Source organism: Tachypleus tridentatus, chromosome 10, assembly GCF_004210375.1.
Source record: "Tachypleus tridentatus isolate NWPU-2018 chromosome 10, ASM421037v1, whole genome shotgun sequence".
Taxonomy (NCBI): Eukaryota; Metazoa; Arthropoda; class Merostomata; order Xiphosura; family Limulidae; genus Tachypleus; species Tachypleus tridentatus.
In genome coordinates, this window is record NC_134834.1 from 143,541,953 (window position 1) to 143,564,278 (window position 22,326).

At 36.1% G+C, this 22,326-nt stretch overlaps 1 protein-coding gene across 11 annotated transcripts in view; it reads left to right on the forward strand.

Annotated features, from left to right (window-relative positions):
• The window catches only part of LOC143230509 (rap1 GTPase-activating protein 1-like), a 148,921-nt gene that overhangs the window by 50,772 nt on the left and 75,823 nt on the right, over positions 1–22,326 (forward strand). For 3 of the 11 annotated variants that reach the window (XR_013016471.1, XR_013016470.1, XM_076464185.1), the window contains exon 1: positions 349–677. The exons of 3 other annotated variants lie outside the window; for them this stretch is intronic. Coding sequence is in view for 3 of the 8 variants with exons in the window: in XM_076464185.1 (XP_076320300.1) it covers positions 616–677 (62 nt within the window). In the remaining 5 variants the exon portion in view is untranslated. Of the gene's footprint in view, positions 1–342; positions 678–9,698; positions 10,000–16,760; positions 16,805–22,326 lie in introns of those variants that run through there. 5 more of the 11 variants (XR_013016473.1, XM_076464188.1, XM_076464190.1 and 2 more) reach the window with 4 other exon arrangements.

A 22,326-nucleotide genomic window follows, 5' to 3' on the forward strand; every position in this document is an offset into this window, starting at 1 on the left:
CGCTTGAAGTGAACATGTATATGGATTTTTTACGTCATTTTTGTTAAAAAGTTAGAAGTACCAAAAAACGACAGTCTCCTGACTGACAGATAGATGGAGCGCCAGTACGGTCGGTAAATGGACAAGGTGTATCTAGATCCTAAATTTAAATCAAAGATAAATTATATATCTTTACATGCAACGAATCAAAGGGCAAATTACTTTCCTAACACAAGTACCTGTACAACTCACGATTGTTTTGAATGATTTAGGAGGAATTCTGGGAAGACAAGTTTTGCGCTTATCATTCACTTTCAAATCTCGGCAAACAGACGAAATAAATGGATATGTAATTTGGATTGGCCGTATAGATTATAATTTGGATTGGCCGTATAGTTTCACCCAATGAGAGAGATATTGATGGTAGTTGTGTGAGACTCAACGTGTATGACGTAACGTTTGATTTCCGGAGGGGCTGGAGTGGTTCTGGAGAAAAAGAACTTGAATATCAAAACCGCTGTTGTCCATATAAGTATAGCCCATTAAAGTGATAAGTTCTACGTCGAACACAGTCAAAACGAATAGATGTGGAGAATTAAGTAACCTTCCAGACGGTGTGCATGAAAAACCATAATCATGTTTTTCACGAGCCGTAGAGCTAGTTATAAGTTATCAGAAGCCGGAGACTTGCCACACAAGTAAGTTTCACCTCCCTTGCTGTAACGACATACTCACGTACTATTGTTATTAAGTTATTATTTAACCACAAGGAAAATTTATTTTACCCAATGATTAAGAATGTTGCTTGCTGTTTTCCAATTCAGTTTTATACATATATAACACTTTCAAGTATAGTTTACAATGAAGCGAAAGCCGCTTGAAAACAAAGCGGTTGTAAGAAGGGGCAAAAAACTTTTATTAAAGTCTTCTCTCGTAGTAAATAAGCGTACAGGATTGGCACGTAAAAAACAATAGGCTATATAATTCCCATGTAATTAAATGTTTATTACTTGTCAGTCCTGTCGATCATAAGTGGTTAATGTTTTTATTCCTTCTGTAAAACAAGTGAAGTTTTATAATAAAAATTAAACTACTTTAAAGAAGAAGTACAGTTTACACGTACAGAATTAAATAAACTATTTGTTACGTGTGCGTTAAGATAAACTTGACAAGCTTTTATTTTATTTTGGCTTCTGTTACTTCATGAGCTCTCACCCCTCAGAAAATGAGGTTTGTTATAAATATTGATATATCGTGTATTGTGTTATGACAGTTTTTGCTACTACTTTCATATATCAGTTTTAAAAAATGACAGAAGGTATCATTTTACAATCCTAAGTTTGTGTGTCTTTAAGTGAGGGTTTTTCTCAAAAGTATTATAAAAGTTGTAATTGTATTTTATATATAATTGTAAATGTTTACTAAGCCTCTATTTGCCAGCAACGCCAGTGAACATGTATGTATAAATCTGTAATGATGAGTGGTTTGGTTATTCATGTAACTTCCCACTTAGAAAATGTATTATTTGAAGGAGTGTTCTACTTTACTATATAGAGCGTAATGTTTTTTTTTTATTGGCATTCATTTTTTAACCAAAGTAAATCATTTGAGTTATATAGGCGCAGTAAGTTTCATACCGCCTTGTTTAATACAGAATTTTCCAGAACTTTTGTGCATCTAGTCTTAATACTAAATTTTGATCAAGAGAGCCAGCTGTCGGGTTCCTTTTATCCTAGTTACAGTATTGCGTCATCCAACTAGGGTGTTACATATGCTTCCTCTTGAGAAGAATTCCAGTAACGTGTGTAACAACATATAGAAGAGAACACTGATGTTTTTCACTGGCAAATGAGATGATGCTCTTTGTAATGAGAGTGACCATCAGTCACGTGGGTAACGTGTGATTCTTGAGAATAAAAGGAGTTTTGCTATTGGAATATAATTTCATGTTTTTTCGTTTGGGATTAAGATTTTAAGACAGATTTTCTGATTGGCTAGATTGATTTAAGTATTCTGAGAGACCTCTAGTAAAGACGACAAACACAAACTTATTCTAAACTTTTAATTATGTTTGTCTGAAATAAAAGTTGTTTCACTGTGTGGGACGTTATGTTCAAGTTGCTTCGAACTCGCACACGTTTAAGAGAATTTAAATTTTAGTTTTGTAAGACATTTTATAATGAATCTCTTATTCTACTACTACCTGCTTACTCGGAAGGAAGTCAGTGAATCTGAGAATAACTATGCACTGATACAATTTTGTACGTAACGGTACGAACAAAGTCGAGTACACACCTGTATATCGGGTAATGTATTAGTATATCATACAAAACTAATAGATGCATAAACTACATATAATATTGTGGTGTAATATCCATAGAAAGAAGAAAGATATTAATATTGTTAAGCAATAGTACTTAAAAAGAGCACAAGCTACAGTTTTGAGACATATGATGCGCCATAGTTAAAATCGTACGACAACAACGATCCTGGTGTTAAAACAAATGAGGTTAACATTATATCTATACGATATGAACGGGAAATGTTTTGTTTCTCGTTAAGTTTATTGCTATCATTGTTTTCTTTTATACAGTAACTAAAAAACAGTTTCAGAAATAATTAAAAGCCGCTGTGATCAGACTGCAATGAATGGTGTTAGGCAACGATGTTTGAAATTGTTATATACAGAGAAGTGTGAAAAATGATATTCAGTTGTTTAAATAACTGCAATCGCTTAAAGTAATTTAAATGGATATTCCAATATATGTGAGGAATGACAAATAAAAATTACTTTAAGTTTCAACAAATGCATTTAGTATAAGAGGATTTTCGCCGGGGTGTTATTTATAGATGTATATTTTGTGAAGTTTAGACACCAGAAATAATTCAATATTATTAGAGCGACACTTGTTTGTTTTACAGGTATTGAACAGTTCGATTAATATACGAAAATTTTCTCTTGTTTTCCTTCTTGAATTATATATTATATAATTATTATATAATAATTATATTATATTATTATTTTTTTCGTTACTGACATTTTTTAAGCCTTTTCATTTAATTATTGCTTTAATCTACTTAAAGACATCACCTACCGGTGAAAGTTCTAAAACTATGAATCGAGAAGGCCTGGTGGTTAGAACACTCAACTCGCAATCAGTGGATACGAATTGGAATATTTTTCACTTAACATGTTCACCCTTTCAGTAGTGTCGGTGTTGTGATGTAACGGTCAATCCTCCTTTTTGCTAGGAAAAGAGTAACTCGAGTTGAAGACGGATGGTGTCGACTAGCTACCGTCCCTCTGATCTCTTACTTCTTAATTAGGTACGACTAGCTCTGCGAGGTATTGACCAAACAAAAGTGAATCGTTGCTGTAGCGAGGGAATCCACAATAGCCGCGGCACTTAATTATTTTGTACAAGATTAGAATAAAATTAATCTATGAAACCTTGTGCGTGGTCAAATACATCAGTTGAAGGGGCTTAGCCTCCTAAATCCCAAAACTGCAATTAGATATGAAATCGATCACGAGTTGACGAAGCTATAAGCTAAAAGTTTGTATATGGAAAAATTTGGAGTCGTTCTATGAGCCGCTATGCCGCGGCTAAAAATTCGCTCAAAACGCTAGGGTCGTGCCTAAAATGATCGTCGAATTACACTATTCATGAAGAGTAAATCAGCCCAAGTGTTGACGGTGGGAGATACCATATATCTTTATTCTACTCTATCACAAGTTTTCCTTAACACACACACACACAAATAAATTATACAACACTCTATAGCAGCTTAAATTGTGAAAACTCGTATAACACTAACGGCTTAAACCGTAACAACTTGTATTAAAGCAGCGTAAACCGTGATAACTATTATAAAACAGTTTAAACCGTAATTATTTGTATAACACTAAGACAGTTTAAACCGTGATAAAGCGAAACAGGTAAAATTTATAGGAAAACAACTATAGACACTTTATAAGTATTCTTTCTAGCTTTAACAAACTTTCTACAGATATCGACTGCAATTTTATATTAAGCTGCCCTAATGAATCTTACTGTGACTGAATTGTATCTTGTCTATAGATAAGCTGATATCAGAAATCTGTTAACAGAAGGATATACTAGGTAAACTTATCCTTCCTTAAATTAACCTTAGGCATTTTTGGAATTTATATACAACATGCCTTTTGTAATTTATCGGTAAGCTTGAGAGCTTATAATGCTCAAATTCGAAGAATGATCACTACGGTGAGTACAGCACAGATAGCTAGCCAATTGTGCATCTTTGCACTTGGCAACAAAAAAAATTCTCGCCCTTTCAACCGTGGGGAAGTTATAATGTGACGGTCAATCCCACTATTCGTTGGTAAAAGAGTAGTCCAAGAGTTGGAGGTGGGTGGTGATGACTAACTTCCTTTCATCTAATCTTACACTTCTAAATTAGGAATAGCTAGCACATATAGCCCTTTTGTAGCTTTGCACGAAATTCTAAAACAGAGACAAATCGATGATATTGAACTGGTTTATGTTTGTATGTGCATGCACGTGTGTATATTTATGTTCAGATTAAGCTGTTCCCGGCTGGGACAGCGGTAAGTCTACGAATTTGCAACGCTAATATAAGGGAGGGGGGTCGATCCCCCTCGATAGAGACAGCAGATGGTTCAATGCGGCTTTAATATAAGAAAACACTCACACACACACACACACACACACACACACACACACAAAACTAGTGAGTTATGAAATGAACGTGTAATATTTTTATAATTACACTTCCTTCCAGTAAGTTAAGGCCATTTCCAGTAATGATATGATATACACAAAGGAATTACAATTACTGATTAGCTTGCTCATTTGAAGTTTCTTGTAAATGATAGAACAATAAAAAGTAACTAAGTAAGTAAGTGATCCCGCGTGAGTTCCTCTTGGTTCTTAACATTTGTTTTTGTTTCTTTCTTTGATGATGGCTTCTCATTATGCAATTACATTTTTAACGCTGTGCATACTTGCGGAAATGTTATTCTCATACTTATCAGAGGAAATTTACTGTAAATGTTTATTTGCAGTTGTAATAAAGGAACCATTATCTGTATAGGATTTTTTTTTTCCATCCCTGGACACTAAAGAACACGTAAAACGAGTTCAACTTTGGACCCAAAAGACCCACCCACTTCAACACGTGGCTGTATGTTTGATTACATTTATCATGGTGTGTCTATAGTACGCATTTATAGTTATTATATCTGTTTAGATATGTAGTTCGCAGACTTGAGTAAAACCAGGACTAAGCGGTTACATTTGACGGTACTAATATGTGTTCTATTAATTTACCGGTTTGTTCTTGTTCAGGCAGAAAGGAGTATAACGAAATGAACTCATTAACTCGCTGCTTCGAGTGGAAAAATTCGTTGTTTTTGTTTTTCTTTTATTTTCCTTATCCACAATATTGAGCATGCGCAACCGGAAGTACACCACTTTCAGAGAAGAATGGATAACAGACTGTCAAAACTGTACCAAGTTCAATGACTTTAATAAGACATTTTCTGACAAGATGTATATCACGGAATACCAGTACCTTAAGCCATTTCACTGAAGTAATACAATTGATAGTTACTAGCACGTGGTGCATTCGTAATACACAATTCTCTTCACTGACAGTTGACAGCAGAGCAATAACTCATTAAAGGTGATCCATAAACAGTATTTACTAATGGTGTGGGATAGAACGATACGATAAATGTGTTATCATGAAACCGTAATACGATGTTTTGATACATCATTCGATACGATTTATGTATCTTCGCGAAATTTGGAAAGTTTTCTGTAAACATTATACATCTTTTGTACAGAAAAAAATTAGAATTTCTAATAAAATATTTTGCTAACATTTAATGATTCAATAAAGGAAGATGAGTATTAAATACATGTTGTCTTTATTAAAAACATTATATACAAAGTAAAATAAGTTAACAATAATAAAATACAAATATTTACTTTTTGTATTACTTCTCTTGTCAGCTGCCATTTAGTTAATAAAACCAGAGAATATGAAAAAAACACTAAATTGTGAAATACTTAAGACAATTTTAGTAATATAGATAATATATTACAGACAAGATTGTCAAACTTTGTAACAAACCGTTGGTAAAACTTCTTTATCTATGTGAGTACTGCATTGCGGCATCAGTATCTAGATCTACGATCGTATCGCACACTGGAATTTCTGCGAACTCGAACCCCACAAAATAGGGTTTCGATACCCATGGAGGGTGGAACCCCGACAGCCCATTATGTAGCCATGTGCGTAAATACAAACAAACATATCGTATCGACTACTATGATGAGATGTACGCTGCCTTGTATTTACCCATCAGTTAAAAACGGTCTCTTCATTTTTTCCTATTTGTTGGTTCCGTAGCATATCGCTTTCTATAATTATGTTTGTATCCGTCAATACTTGTATCTTTGGCATGTTTGTGTGTAATATTGTTACAGCACATTCAGCCTCGTCAGTTGAATATCATTAACACATTTTTCCCTTCTTAAATAATCAAGTTTGTTACACTTGAACTGATCATTGTAAATAATACCATTAATGTAACTAACCTATGGACATCTCAAGGACCGTTATAGATAAGTGGTGTTTGACCTTTGTACTACAATTAAGCACTGTGTGTGCACGTGAAAGTTGGTATTTCTCTCTCATTACTACACTTCTTGAGAAGTAAAACGAATCTTTCATTTAATAAATGTCTTACATTCACTTACACAAATACGAGTAACCGGAATTTTCCGCGATTTCTTTATTGATAAGCATACGTTGCACAAGGGTATACTTGTGCTTAGTCCACAGCACGAATTGAAGTTGATGACAAGCTGGGATTTGCTCTGCTTTATCTTCATTGTTTGTTTGTTTTAGAATTTTCACACAAAACTACACAGGGGCTATCTGCACATGACCGTTCATGAATTTGGACCGATAAACTAGAGAGAAGAGAGAGGTAGTAAGTCAACACCACCACCCACGATCAACACACTTGTCTTAACTGTCATATGGCACTCAAAGTTACAGAACGGGTTGTTTTTTTCCGGAAACTTAAATATCTTGCAATTCATCTTTTACTTCTGTGCCCCAGAAAAGGAAAAATAACAAAAACAACTCGTTGGAAATCTTGTACAGTGATATAGGAAGGAGTCGCAAAGTGTGGGTGCTTGGCTAGACATGCAAATTAATTAATTAATGGAAAGAATTGACGCTGCTTTTTATGCTATTTCAGTGGACCCACGTGGAGAGGACCCTCGCGAATCACGAAATGGAGATTATTTAGTGGGTAAACTGTTTCAAGTATATATACACAAATGTTAGTAATATATGGTACTGACTTTTCGACAGTGTTCATATGCTAATATTTTATAACTCATACAGTTTTGTTACGGGTGTTTGATTGAAAACTAAAGTGCACAGAACGTATGAAGCTGTTATTGTGATATATTTATACTATTTGTACGATTTCTTTTCGATGTTATATGTAATATCTTTAAATGAAGGTAAATACGCATATGAATGTGGTAATGGTGTTTCATGTTTGTTTGTTCTTTTGGTTTCGTTTTGCACGTGTTCATGGGCAAATAAGCGAAATAACTTCTGATGAACTATATTCTGTCATCTTACTTACACACTGGTATCTTTCCAATAATGTTTTTGTTTTTTTCACTTTCCTGTGTTTGCCCCATCGGTTCGTCCTTTAGATGCAGTAGTTAATAATATTTTATTTATACAGGGTGTTCGGAAAGTCAATGTGCAGTTTTGTCTGTTAATAGATATATAAATGCACAGTGATTTTCCGAACACCCTGTAAAATATGCACGTGAATCTATATCTATTATAATGATATTTCCAGAAATTAGTGTGCAGTTAGGGGCAAAAGGCTTAAAGATCTGATATCAGTTCTGCGTCTACTATCACACCAACTCTAGGAATAATATCATGTAATTAAAGGAAACAGTTTTAAAACTCAACGGGCCGGTTGTGGCTGAGTATTATGGCTGAAGATCGAGTAGTTGTTTCGAGAGGTGATGACACATAACATGCCCCTCTCTTTCAGCCGCGATTCTCCGCTGGTACGGGTTTACGACGCTAAAATCAGAGGTTCGATTCCCCACGGTGGACCCAGCAGATAGCCCGATGTGGCTTTGCTATAAGAGAACGCACATTCTTTCGCCCACAAGCTCGTTATAAAAGTAATAGTCAATCGGTCCAAAAGAGCAGGACGGCAGGTGTTGCTGGCCTATTCCATCTGGCCTGTGGCTTAAAAAGTAGGAACACTGTCTCTAAATCTGAGCTGTTCCTATCCTGCCTGTTAAGTCCACGTAAGCATAAAATGTCGTCAATTTTAAAACTCAATATATGATTTAGGCCTTACATAACTTTCAATAAAGAAACCCTTTTATGCCGTATAAAGTCAGTGTGTCGGTTTGTTTGGAATTAAGTACAAAGCTACACAATGGTCTATCTGTACTCTGCCAACCACAGGTATCAAAATCCTGTTTCTAGCGGTGCGAGTCAGCAGACATAACGCTGTGCGACTAGAGGACAATTGCGTCCATATATTCGTTACTATGTTTCAACATGTTGTCACGTTGTCTTCGCTATTACGATCCTCCTTGTTTAGATACCCATGTTCATATAACTTTTATCCATACAATATGCATATATTACTGCCCAACTTTCTGTCGCCTTTTTGTTCTGTTTCGAGTTATTTCTTAGACAAAAATCATACAAGATTTCGTGCTTGTTATCGGTTACTACACGATACACATCGGTTCAACATGCCTTCTGTTCAGCCATGTGTGTTTGTACAGTTAGGCCCGGCATGGCCAAGTGGTCAAGGCGCTCCATTCGTAATCTGATGGTCGCGGCTTCGAATCCCCGTTACACCAAACATGCTTGCCCTTTCAGCCGTGGAGGCATTATAATGTTAGGGTCAATCCCACTATTCGTTGGTAAAAGAGTAGCCTAAGAGTTGGCGGTAGGTAGAGATGACTAGCTGCCTTCCCTCTAGTAATGCCATGTTAAATTAGGGACTACTAGCACAAATAGCCTTCGTGTAGCTTTGCACGAAATTCAAAACAAACAGTGTACAGCAGGAGCAACTGCTAGAATTTTCAGATTCGCGATTTGTTTGACGCAGTTCGCGCCAGTTTTATGTGAGCAAGCTTTGCTTCGCGTACTGTGAGAATAAACATTGTGAAGACTAAAATCAGCTCGTGATTAATTGTATTATGTTTGTTTAAAAACGTGATTTTTATTGCGTTATGTTTGTTTAAAAACGTGATTTTTTATTGCGTTATGTTCGTTTAAAAATGTGATTTTTATTGACACAGATAAAAAAAACAACTGGAAAGTAATGCTGAATTAAGGCTAACTTTCAGTTATCAGAAAGAGGAAAAGAGAAAGTTAACACACGTGTGTGTTGTGAAAATGTAGGACACGTATTGATTATACACAAATATTCTTCTATTGTTCTGAGGCTACTATCGGCAAATCAGAATAATCACGTATTTTAGGTGTCATGATGCTTCGCATCAATTACGTGTTAGGAAGCGACAGTATAGGCATATTATTACAGATGGGTTATCATTTGTGAACACGCGGAGTTTGGGCGTCAACCAAAGTACGCTGTATTTAACGCGCGTTAAAGCACAAGCCTGCTCGCTGGATTCGAGGCTACGCCGGGACAGGAAGCAGGATGAGGTGTGAAGACACCAACCACGCCACTCACTTCCGAACTATTCTGTTCGGCGCTGGCCGCGTGATCTAATAATATGAATTAAACGTAAGTTTGAGGGAATTGTTTGAGGATATTAACCTGATTTTGTCGAACAACCGTAGAAAGCAAATGATGATAAGACGATTTTTACAAGTTTGTCGCGAGAGATGACAACCACGTCGGTTTTTTCGCGTAAAAGATAAGTTCGTGTTTATAATAACGTATATTATGAGGAAAGAGCCGAAGAGGTGAGTAGGTGTCCTACAACATCGTAAATTTGATATATTCATGAAAAGGGTTTGTTTGAAACGATGTAACGCAAAAAATGTAATCCTGTCAACTATAAAACCTATGTACGATATGTTAAACACATGTACTTTTTTATTGGTAAGAACATTTAGTGATTTACGTGATACATTGCTCTATGAATCACACATTAAACTGTATTCGTTATTGTGTTAAGAATCGTGCACTGTACTCAGATATGTTGTACATTGTGAACGTGTCTGATTGTTTGTTCTGACAAGTTTTAAAATATGTTTTTTTCTTGTAAATATCTAGTAATACTAGAATGAACCACCGGACTATGTTCATTTCTTAAACAAACGTTTTCTGAATTGTTTATGTAGTTAAATGCTTACGGGTCCGTGATTTTGTTGATTACTTTGTCCCTAATTACTGCTGGAGTCCCTCTATGTCTTATATAGAAAATTAGTGTTTGATTCAGTTCTTAGCACTGTGTGTTCCCATACAGAAAACCGTGAACGTGATCAGTATATTACGATAGGTGGACCCAGCCGGAAGAGAGTGATATACAAACAAATCGACATCTTAAAGGGGTATCATTTATCCAATATAAACGGTGTTTTATGTTGTATGTGGCTTATAGTAGTTAGCGTGCCAGGTTACGGACTGCAAAGCTCAAGGTTTGAGTTTCGATGTTGCTGAACAAACAACCACACTTTCAGCTATTAAAAGGCTGCACTGCTATTCGGCATGTTGTTTTATCAGGTGATTTTTATATATTTCATTATTTTAACTATAATCTCCTGAATAAAACGCATCATTTTGTTTTGCACCATCAAGCTACAAAGTCTATTCTGTAGTGTTGTGATCTGAAGTTTCTGAGTTTGTTGTGATAACCTTATTACAAGTGATGTAAATAAAGTAGAATTATTGTGGAAAGTTTAAATATTGGTACGTCGTACGTATCAAGTATTCGGTTTGAAAACTTAGAAATTTTGTATAACATATTAGTGAAAAATATTTGGAACTATTTTGGTCACTTTATCAAACTGTCAGAGGATTTGTTGATGGGCTTAGCTTTCGTCAATATTACTTTCTGGGTTCAACTCGAGTAGGGACTTGGCATGACCTAATGGTTAGAAGGCTTAACTCGCTTCATTTGAAACCTTTTCGCCCTTTCAGTCTTGGCGGTATTATGATGTTACGGCTACTCCTACTTTTCTTTGATGAAAGAGTAGCCCAGAAGTTGGTGGTGGGTGGCATTGACCAGCTATATTCCCTCTAGTCTGTCACTTCTTAATTAGGGATGACTAACGCAGATAGCCCTAAAGTAACTTTGCGGGAAATTTGACAAATCAAACTTAGGATGTTTTAACATCTGCAGTTGAGTTAATCTAGGTATAACAAAGATGTTATTGGATGGAAATGTAATTGTCGTCCTAGGAAATAGATATGGTTGGATATTATATGCAACTGAGAATATTCAAATATTTAAACGAACCAATTATCAGTAAATAAATTTTAAAAGTCCAGATGTACAAAATAAGTAATAATATTTTGTTTGGTTCTCATCCTCGTCTTATTTTGCGGTTTAATTTTAATGTGAGGGAAGGCATGTAGTATTAATTCACTATGTTCATAAAACGTATTGATCTAGAACATGCTTGATTCGTGTTAGTTTATATTTTTTTACGGCCCCTTTGTTTTTCAACGTTATGACCTTGTTGAGTTCATTGCTAAATTTTAATGTCATAATCATCAGCGGATTAAATCGTTTGTCCTGGTTCAGTGTAACGGTTGAACGGTGAGTTTTGCCAGCTTGTTTGTCTATACAAGTATACTAGTACTGTCTCTTGTGTCCATGTAACTACTTGTCTACATAAATATACTAGTGCTGCCTGTTGTTATGTCCATATAACTATTTGTCTATATAAATATAACAGTACTGCCTGTTATGTCCATGTGTATTTGGAGGCATCTTCACCATAATTGGTATAGAGGTTTATTAGCTCCATGTGGGGGTTAATAGCTATTTTCAATTTTACATTTTGTGGTTTTTTATGGGCATTTTTACCATTACTTCACTTCTTGTTGATGGATCCTCACAAATTTGGTATGGAGATTCACCGAGTCAGTGGAGAGCTATATACAAATTCGCCATCCCCCGGTGGTACAACGATGTGTTTGCGGCCTTGAAACGCTAGAAACCGGGTTTCAATACCCGTGGTGATCAAATTACAGATAGTTCATTGTGTAGCTTTGTGCTTAACGTGAAACAAACGAACAAGTTTACGGTTTCACATTTTATATTTTGCAATTTGTATAGGCGTTTTCTTACAATTTCATATAAAGGAAGCAACTTTTCATGTCCTAAGATAACCTTTCGTTAACCATGAACTTACATCCGTCCAATATACGGGTACTTCAGTAGTTTATTGTTATCAGTGTAATTTCGATTTTAGTAAAATTCGATTTCTAAAAAATACTAGCGCAAAGAATTTGTTCCCACTGAAACTAATCCACTATACTAGTGGTTCTAAAACTTTCTTCCTTTTCGGACAACAATGGAATCTCTTCACTATGCTTCTGCCTGTGCAATCTTTCCATTGACAATCTAAAGAGAGGTCACTTACCACAGATTGATAACAGCTGCTTTAATTCCATGTGGTAAAATCTATTGTTTTATTTTTTAGCTGCGGCATAATGGATCATAGAATTGCGATATTTTTTTTTGTTCAAGTACAAACTTTTAACTTATATCTCCATCTTTTGACTGATTTAAGATCTAATTACAGCTGTGGCGTTTGAGGATTCCCTCTTGTTTTGCGATTATGACGGTTGCTTTCAGAAGAATGTTTTAGGAAACATCATCTGTTGTTTATTCAACGTAGACGAGAGGCTGTTGAAGAGAGTAGACGTGGGAGCTTTGGGGGCTTCACCCCACCTCATCCCCAGATTTTCAGCCTTAGCATTAAATAAATTATCCATAGTTACCTTTGTCGCTAGTCGGTTGAAAATGTGTAAGTATTCAGCGTGTAGATTCGTACATAATGTGTTTAACAAAACCGTATATAGTTTAGTAGACTAAAATGATTGACTGTCCACTGTTGTTAGTGTTAAATGGGCTCTCAATGAGTGTTTTTTTATCATATCTTGCTAATAAGAGTCACAAAATACAATGGTAACCACTGAACAATCCGGGATAAATATTTCCAAAATAACGAATTTACAAGAGTTCATGTAATATTCATATATATACCACTAGGTGGTAAAAGAGGTTGTCAATTTAGTTGCAAATCTTTGTGTGGAATGTAAGTAAACTACTGATGTTTTTTTTTATGTTCAGTATTATTTTTATCATAAATATACTCTTCAAAAAAAGAAACGCAAAAGGCAAAATATGAGACAAATTGTTAACAAGTTTATTCCGGGTAGTTCTGTATGACATGTGTGAAACTTTGCACATTCACTGCTGAACATTCAAAGTCTGCAAAGGCGAAGTCCACGCTCACTAAGTGAAGTTTAACGTCACTCAACGTCAATAACGAGTATGCCCCCCGTGAGCATCAATAACTGCTTGGCATCTCCTGCCCATGGAAGCGATGAGATGACGAATAGCATCCTGTGGAATGGATGTCCAGTCAGCCTGCAAAGCTGCTGCAAGCTGAGGTAGAGTCTGCAGTTGAGGTTGTCGGAGACGTCGGTCCAACTCGTCCCAAAGATGTTTGATGGGGTTTAAATCTGGTGATCTGGAGGGCCAGGGAAGAACGTTGATGTTGTGGTGTCTCAAGAAGACAGTGGTGAGTCGGGCTGTGTGAGGACGGGCGTTGTCATGTTGAAAAACGTCGTTGACGTTCACCATGATGGGTTGCACATGGGGCCTAAGAATCTCGTAGACGGTTGCGTACGGTCTGATCGGAAATCCTATGCAGCCCTGGTAGGGTTGAGGCAGTAGACGTCGCAGTGGTGTTCCTATCCCGAAGGTGACGTAACCGGATGTAGCGATCTTGTGCAGGCGTGGTCACACGAGGTCTGCCAGATCGTGGACGGTCACGAGTTGATCCATGTTGTTGGTGACCATAGCCTTGTGATGGTGCTTGGGTGGACATTCACAGCTCTGGCAACATCTAATCGATATTCGCCTGCTTCCAAGCGACCAATGGCGTTGTTGCGTTGTGCTTCATTCAGTCGTGGCGTAACTGTATTGTGTGTCGGTGGCTTAACACTCAGCTATGGAAACCGAGAACCCGTTACTTTTATAGGGATTTTGCACATGTTGCGCTTGCAGAACATGCAGATCTCTCAAACAAATTTATTGGACACGCATGCGTTTTGGCGAAAAATTCGATGTTTTCCTCCGTTTTGAAAGTACACATCTTTTATTGTCATTTTGGTCTGACAATCAGTGCCTTAACACGTGTAACATCACATACTCTGAGCTTCTAACGTTATTACATATATTTCTCTTTAAAATAACAAAAATATCCCTTTTGCATTTCTTTTTTTGAAGAGTATAGTTTTAAAATATTGCAATTATAAATACGCATACACATATAACATCAGATTGGTTTTCGTTTATTTCTCTTTTCTTTTTAAGATGAAATTTATATTATTAACCTCAATATAAAATGTTTGTATTTGAACTATTTTGTTTGTAGCTAAAGGTCTCTTAAATAGTCACTACGTTCCATGTTCTATGATACCAGAAATATTTGCCTACTTTTTCTTTTTTCGTTATACAAGCTTCCCCACCACACACTCAAGTACCGTATCACGAGTATTGTGAATGACTTTATTTCGGGTTTAAGTTTCATATGATCCCTCTGGTGTCGAGTTTCTTACATAGTAACATCTTTCACCTGTCTGCTTTCATTTTAGCGATGGTTTCGCTGCTGTATTAGAAATTACAACTAAGCACATCCGTTTCAGCATAGAATATATCGTGTTGTTTTCATTTGCTTCTCAGCACCACCAGAATAAACCGGAAGTTACTTATTTTTTGTATTAATCCTTGTGTATGTCTGCTGTTTGGCAGATGTAGATTACTTTGACGAGAACGAAACTTTCGTTAGTTCTCCAGAAAGTTAATTTACCATCCAGAGCATACGGACCAGTGTTTTAATTTATTTGTAGAAATAGTAGGCAGACATAATTTCTGTTCGTATTACGTCCCCACTTCTGGTGACTCACAGTAAGCAAGCGGTTTTACAATTTACAACGCTAAAATTCGGGGTCAGATCCCTACGATTGGCATAGTGCAGATAGCCCATTATGTAGTTTTGCACAGAAACTTTAAAAAATTAACGTTATGAAGATGATTGGGCGAATAACAACCTAAAACCACTCGATGGGCAATCGCGTCAACTGTCCCTAATTTTGAAGTGAAGGGCTGAAAAGAAGACAGTTAACAGCGTCATCTATTGAATTATCTCTTATCAGCGAACAGTGGAATCGACCGTCACATTTATAATGTCCCTACGGTTAATATGACGAGCATGTTTGGTGCTGGGTTTCAGTTATACGACTCGTAGATTGCAAGTATAGCTCTCAATATCACTAGGCCATACCAGGTCAAAGAAAGTTGAAACATATGATTCATATATTTATGTATATGTTTATTTAAAATCATTCTGTGGGGGTGGAAAAGATATAAGCAACAAGGACAAAACAAATGGAGCTGGGTGTTACATAACGGTTATTGTGCTCAGACTGAATTCGTGCCCTGTCGCTGCAGAAGCACGATCTTCACTTTCGGGCCGTAGGTGTCCATGAAACTAACTGCCCAATCACATTATTTGATTAGAGTAGCCTAAGTGATGGCCATGAGTGCTATTCAATAACTAGAAAGTTGGCAGCGAAACTACACAAGAATCCCAAACAAACAGATGAAACAACACCAAGGTGCAAACTACTGTGTAAGATATTTGGTTTTAAGATGTAATTATCGAAGTTGGACTTGTGTAACAGGAGGATTACGTTGTATATTTTTATTTAATTAACCACTATTTGATAGCTTAGCAAACACTTTGGTAAAAACGTATGTAAGGGGTAGTTGTCGGTTCTTAAACCCACAACGTCTCTCTGTCGGCAAGTAAACAAACATTTAGGCCTTGCATGTCCTAGTGGTTATGAGGTTCCATTTGTAATCTGCGGGTCAGAGGCTCAAACCCCATCACTGAACAGGTTCGTTCTTTCATACATGTGTATGTTATAATGTTACGGTCAATCACATTGTTCGATTAGAGCAGCCCAAGAGTTAGCTGGCTGTTGGTAGTGTGCGTGTGTCAACTAGCTGTCTTCTTATTGGTCTATCGCTATTGGTCTATTCAGAGAGGACGAGCACAAATGTAACTATGCGTGAATCCCAACAAACAAAAAATTAAAAACATATCGCTGAAGGGGGGTAAAAGTATATCCCCTTGAAGTTTGTATTCCAGGCTTTTTAACTGTGAACATAATTATTAATTAAACAGTAAGCGACTCAGTAAACTACAGTGAAAAGTCTTTGTAGTAATAACATTGATATCAAAATATTTGCAACCGAAATTTTTTTAAGTATAACAACTATTCCGCGACCCCGTTAACGACATAGTGTGATTAGTAAAGGTTATGTGAAACACTACCTACTTAAACTCTGTTGTTTTTTCTTTGTTTTTTATCTTCTTAAGTTAATAAATATGAGTTGAGCGAAGGACATACGTAGGCTATAAATGCATACGTTTCACAAGGACACAAACAGTTCATATACACAAGCGACCCTCGCTGACTTAGAAGAACAAAACTTAGTCGTCAGTCTGAATAGTAGAGGTGGGCATAATTAATAATGTAAAGAAAACTATGTTATTCCTATAATATATCAGTTCTTAGTTTGTTGTTTGTAAATTAAATTCCATCTATAAGTATTAAATTTATGTTTTACTTATAGAGGGCGCAGCCGTTTGGACTGTGCTGCGTACATAATATAATCGCAGTGAGGCGTTTACGAATCAGCTCCAATGTTAACATTGTTGTTAGAATACAAGTCTTGTTTGTATTGCCGGCTCTGTTAATATACGTAGTTGTGAAAGGACAACTTACCTTTATAGGTAGCGAAATATATTTTTGTTCAGAGATTCGTCTTGGATTTCCCTAAGCCTAAACATTCTAATTATTTTCAATTAGTTCGTATTGTAAGTAGTTCGGTGAACAGGCCCGTACTAGTTAGATCAATTACAGTTAAATACTATTTATTATGTTTAGGTGGTGTGTAACATACAAAAATAAATTCTAATGTTTATAATAAATATAAAGTAACGATTTTTTGTTCTTAAGTGGTCGAACAAATCTTTATGAAACGACAGGATGTGAAAACGTGGTAATGAAAAATTACAAAATACATGGTGTTCGGAAAGTCACTGTGCACTTACATATTTATTAACAGACATGTTTCAATATAGAATACAGGAGGTAAATATGAATGACAGTTATAAACAATGTTGAAAGTGACCACCGTTGGCATCAATACAGGCTTGGATCCTTCTTATTTTGTTTCTAAACACCGCTATCAGTTGCTGGCTTGAAATAGACTGAATGAATGCTGTTATTACTGCTTTCAAAACTGCACAGTGACTTTCCGAACACCCTGTAGTACATTTATCTAAAACAACTAGAATCGCAACTGCCATATTGATGCAGTTGCGGGCAGTTGTTGTTTAAATAAGACATCTGGGGTTAAGATATTTTTGCACTTAGTCGATAAGCTCCCTGGATTTGTTGAAACCCCCAAATCTAACCCCATCTGTGAATACATACTAGATTACGTGAGGCTTTTCCGGAGATTGAGGATGACCATTATCCATTACCACACACACACGTGTGTGTGTGTGTGTGTATGGTATTGTCCATGTTCTCTGACATCGTAGTATTTTTTTTTGTAGTTCCGATATCACTTATAACCGTTTATTTAAGATAGTGATATACCATCGGTGATTCTCGCAGATTTACCTGGTGGCGGACTCACAATCTGAGGGTCGCGAGCTCGAATCACCGTCGCACCAAACACGTTCGCTCTTTCAGCCGTGGAGGCAGTATAATGTTACAGTCTATCCCACTATTCGTTGGTAAAAGAATAACCCAACAGTCGGTGGTGGGTGGTGATGACTAGCTGCCTTCCCTCTAGTTTTACACTGCTAAATTAGAGACGGCTAGCACAAATAGCCCCCGTGTAGCTTTGCGCGAAATTCAAATACAAACAACGGAACAAACCTTACCTGATGTCACCCATCTCTTATTCAGGTAGGCTTCTCTAAGTTAGCAATGAAAGAGAGAAGCAAGATCGCCAATTCTTGGGCTTCCTCTTAACCAACGAATAATGAGGTTAACCGTATCATTATGACGCCCCTCACGGCTGAGAGGACGAGGGTGCTAGGTTTGGCAAGTGCTTAAACTCGCGATCCTTAGACTTCTGGTCGAGCACTCTAATCACCAGGCCCATGCTAGTTGGCTTTATTAACTTTAGTTACGTAATAAATATAAAATTAATTAAATTGAAAGATAAACTATGGTTATCTGGTTATGAAATGTTAATTTCATTTTGTAACCATCCTTAAATTCATGAAACGTACATTTTCCGAATACTCTGTTAAATGTTTCATGTAGGATCAGAACAACCCGTTTGTTTCTATAGGACTGACGCGCTATACAGTGTCCTGTGTATGCACGTCCTTGAAGTGGAATCATTACGTTCTGTTAGCTTGGAGACACTTTTATTTATGTCTTCTATTAAACCTTGTATGTAACTATGTATGCGTGACTCGACATATTTGTTTCACTTTATACGTATATCTTGCTCAAGATTTTCCCACGATGTAAATGTAGGACCTGGATACGGCTGTGTTTGTGTATTGAGTACATCAGATTATATGCGCATATCTGTTTTTATAGACTTTGCTTACACGACAGATAACATTTTAGTTTTGCATGTATATAGAACTCTACAGTCAACCAAATCTTATTGATAGGACCCAAATAAATGTGTAATAAGGATATCATCCTATTCGTTATGTCTTTATGGTATTTTCTACCTGTTTGTGTATCTTGTCTATCTCGGTTGTTTCTCTGTGATGCTTTTTATCTTTCAGGTTAATACTGGAAATGTGTCTTTATATCCCTAAATATTATTGAGTTTGGATTCTATTTGGCAAGGTGTTTAGGTGTATGCGTCAAATTGATGAAAAATGTCCAGGTTTATAATCACATGTGTCAAGCATGTTTGGGTGTATAATATGTGTGAAGTAAGCTATCTGTCAGGTTGAATTGATAGGTTTATATTATTAGTGAAGTTGAATAAGTGTGTGTGTGATATCTTAAGCTGACTCGGTGTATGAATACATTTGAAAAACAGATCCTTTGTATGTATATCTATTCAGTTGTTTGGATACATGTGGTGTCTGCCACACTTGGCTGATGGATGTCTAAATAATAACTGTCTAGGTGATTGAATGTGTATATATACCCATAGAGATGGCTGAATTTGTGTTTCTAAAGAGGTTTTTCTAATATTAAAACAATTTTTGAACCTCATCATGTTGTTCCAGCTATATACTGCATTTTTGAATGTTTTTCTACATTTTATATCAGTTTGGTTGAATGGATTTCTAGCTACATGTAAATTGTTCACTATAGCTGCTCTCTATATTGTATTATACTTGTCTGACTGGGTATGTAATCATGTAGTCTTTTCAAGCTGTGTGTATGAGAGTCATTTAAACTGAGTGGGTATGTAACTACATAAAGTCAGTCGGTCTTAGTGATTATGTATCTATACATAATCAGTCCTGTTCTCTGGTTGTGTAACCATATAAAGTCAGCTAGCTTAGATGATTGTGTATCCATACATAATCAGTCCTGTTCTCTGGTTGTGTAACCATATGAAGTCAGCCAGCCTGGGTGATTGTGGTTCATATAAAATTAGCCCTTCTCTCTAGGAGTTGAACTATCTTGCTCATGCTTCCTGCTGTGTATTGATTACAATTATCTTTACATCTGTATTTCTAGCTAATAATAAGCCACTGTCTAAATTTTGACTTGAGGCTTTGTAAAGTTATAATCCTATGTGTTATTTCTTGTGTTGACCTGTGTTACTTTTATCTATCGGAATGTTTTGAATAACTCACTTGATACTTAGGCATATAAACACCTTTGTATGAGGACAGGACAACACAATTGGAAAGTTAAGCTTGTCATGAAGTACTGATGTGTTATCCACCTGCTGATTCAGTTTGCCATGTTCATCTTTCTATTTTTGTGTACAAGCATGAAGGACGTAACTGTTCATCACGGAACGATAGAAAATATTTACATCAGTGCTTCTTTTGAAACACTATCCAGTTTATCTCTACAGTGATAATCCTTCATGACATCATGTTATTAGTTTGTTTGAATATAAAATTACACTTCTGTCTCACTTTCGTTCCTCTTTAAATGATCCAATTGCTTGTTCGTAAGAACAGTTAAAATTAACACAGCTGTTTAGGCCTTCACCCCTTTTTTCGTAATAGTTTGACTAGTCTTCGAAAAGTAGATGTAAACGAGAGTATTTTAAACTGACTAATAAAAGCCAGTATAGAACGGATGTTCCGGGTCTTCTATTTGGAAAATGGCCCTTGTGTACTTGTCAGATTTATCTAAGGAAATTATGTAATCAGACTAAAGGACGTGAACACTTTAATATCTCGGCAACAAAAACAAGAGAAAGGGGATGTTGACAAGACGGAATTTATCTAAATTCATGATTAATGAAAGGTCATAGGTCATCTTAGGACGTGAATAGTTGCTTTCCTCGTATGTGATTATAATTTTTTTTTAAATGCAAAAACGCCCATAAAAACTGCAAAGCATAAAATATGAAACTGAAATTTTCTATTTATCTCTCCATAGACCCAACAAACCTTCATGCCAAATTTGGTGAAGATCCGTCAGCAGGGGTCGACATAGTGGTAAAAACTGCGAAAACACCCAGAAAAATCGCAGATCGCAAAATTGAAAATTTGTATCTCCCCATAGTACCAAATTTGAAGATACATCAACAGGAAGTAAAATTGTGGTTAAAATGCCCATAGGAACCGTAAAACACAAAATTCAAATATGAAACTTTGTATGTATGTACCCTTGCATGACCACATTGAACCTTCGTATCGATTTGGGTGAAGATCCATTCACGCTTTATGCATTAGTTACATAGATGTACAATAGACAGTACTGTTATATTTATATAGATACAAGTAAGGGATAATTTTTATAAACTTTTACTGAGTAATTAAAAATAATCACATTATTCTTTATTCGTATATCCGATAGAAATGCATCTCGAAACAGAAACCATTGTTCATAGTCAGTGTTTGTGTTTTGGTTCGACCTCGGCAGGTCAAATCCCATTTTACTGTTTCTCCTCCCATGACAGTGCTACCTACTTCTTACACACACACACACACACACACCTTTCTCCGTGGCCATGATCCTTGAGTAAATGTCCAAGTACAAGTGAATTTACTTACTTTGGTTACAAACAGATGACCGCTGTCCAGTTTGTTGGCGACAAGACAGGTTGGTTAATCAGTAGAATAAGTTCTATCATTGTTGACTGGCAGATCAACGAATGTATCTCAAATTATTTGAAGAACAACTAACAAGTATATTAACGTTGACCATGAAATCATAACTGAAATAACAAGACATATTACAATAAGGCATGGTCACATTGAAACATAGTGAAACCAGATTTTTGTGAAAATACGAAACTTGCAAATGAATCTCTCAGTAATTCAACGTAACACGTTTTCAAAGCTTGCTGATAGTTAAGATGTCTCCTGACGAGTTATTGAAGCCCCTTCGGGGGGCGTGTTATTTTGGGTTATTTAGGTTGTTTGTTTAAGAAATTTACTTTAAAATATCTTTTTAAAACTGTGTTCAGATTAAAACTGGTACACTGCGAAACACCACGTGAAGATTCGTGCAATCTATGACCTACTGTTAGAAACCAAGAAGTTTTAAGGCTTTCGTGTGCCCTCTTTGCTTGTGAACAAAATTACACACAGATTGTATGTTATAGCGTAGGTTTCAAGTGACTTCAAAACACAAGATGTCGGAAAGGGATTCAGCTTAAAGTGACCATTATAGGTTTTCATGTTTAGCAGATCTTTTCTTATAATTTCTACTTTTATTTGGGCTGAATTGTAGCTGGTTTGATTATCAACATTTTTCATCTGTAGCAAAAATAGTATTGTTTGTTTTACTATTTTTTTTAACATCCTGGTCAATTTATGTGATCCTGCTATCAAAATTTCTTCCCG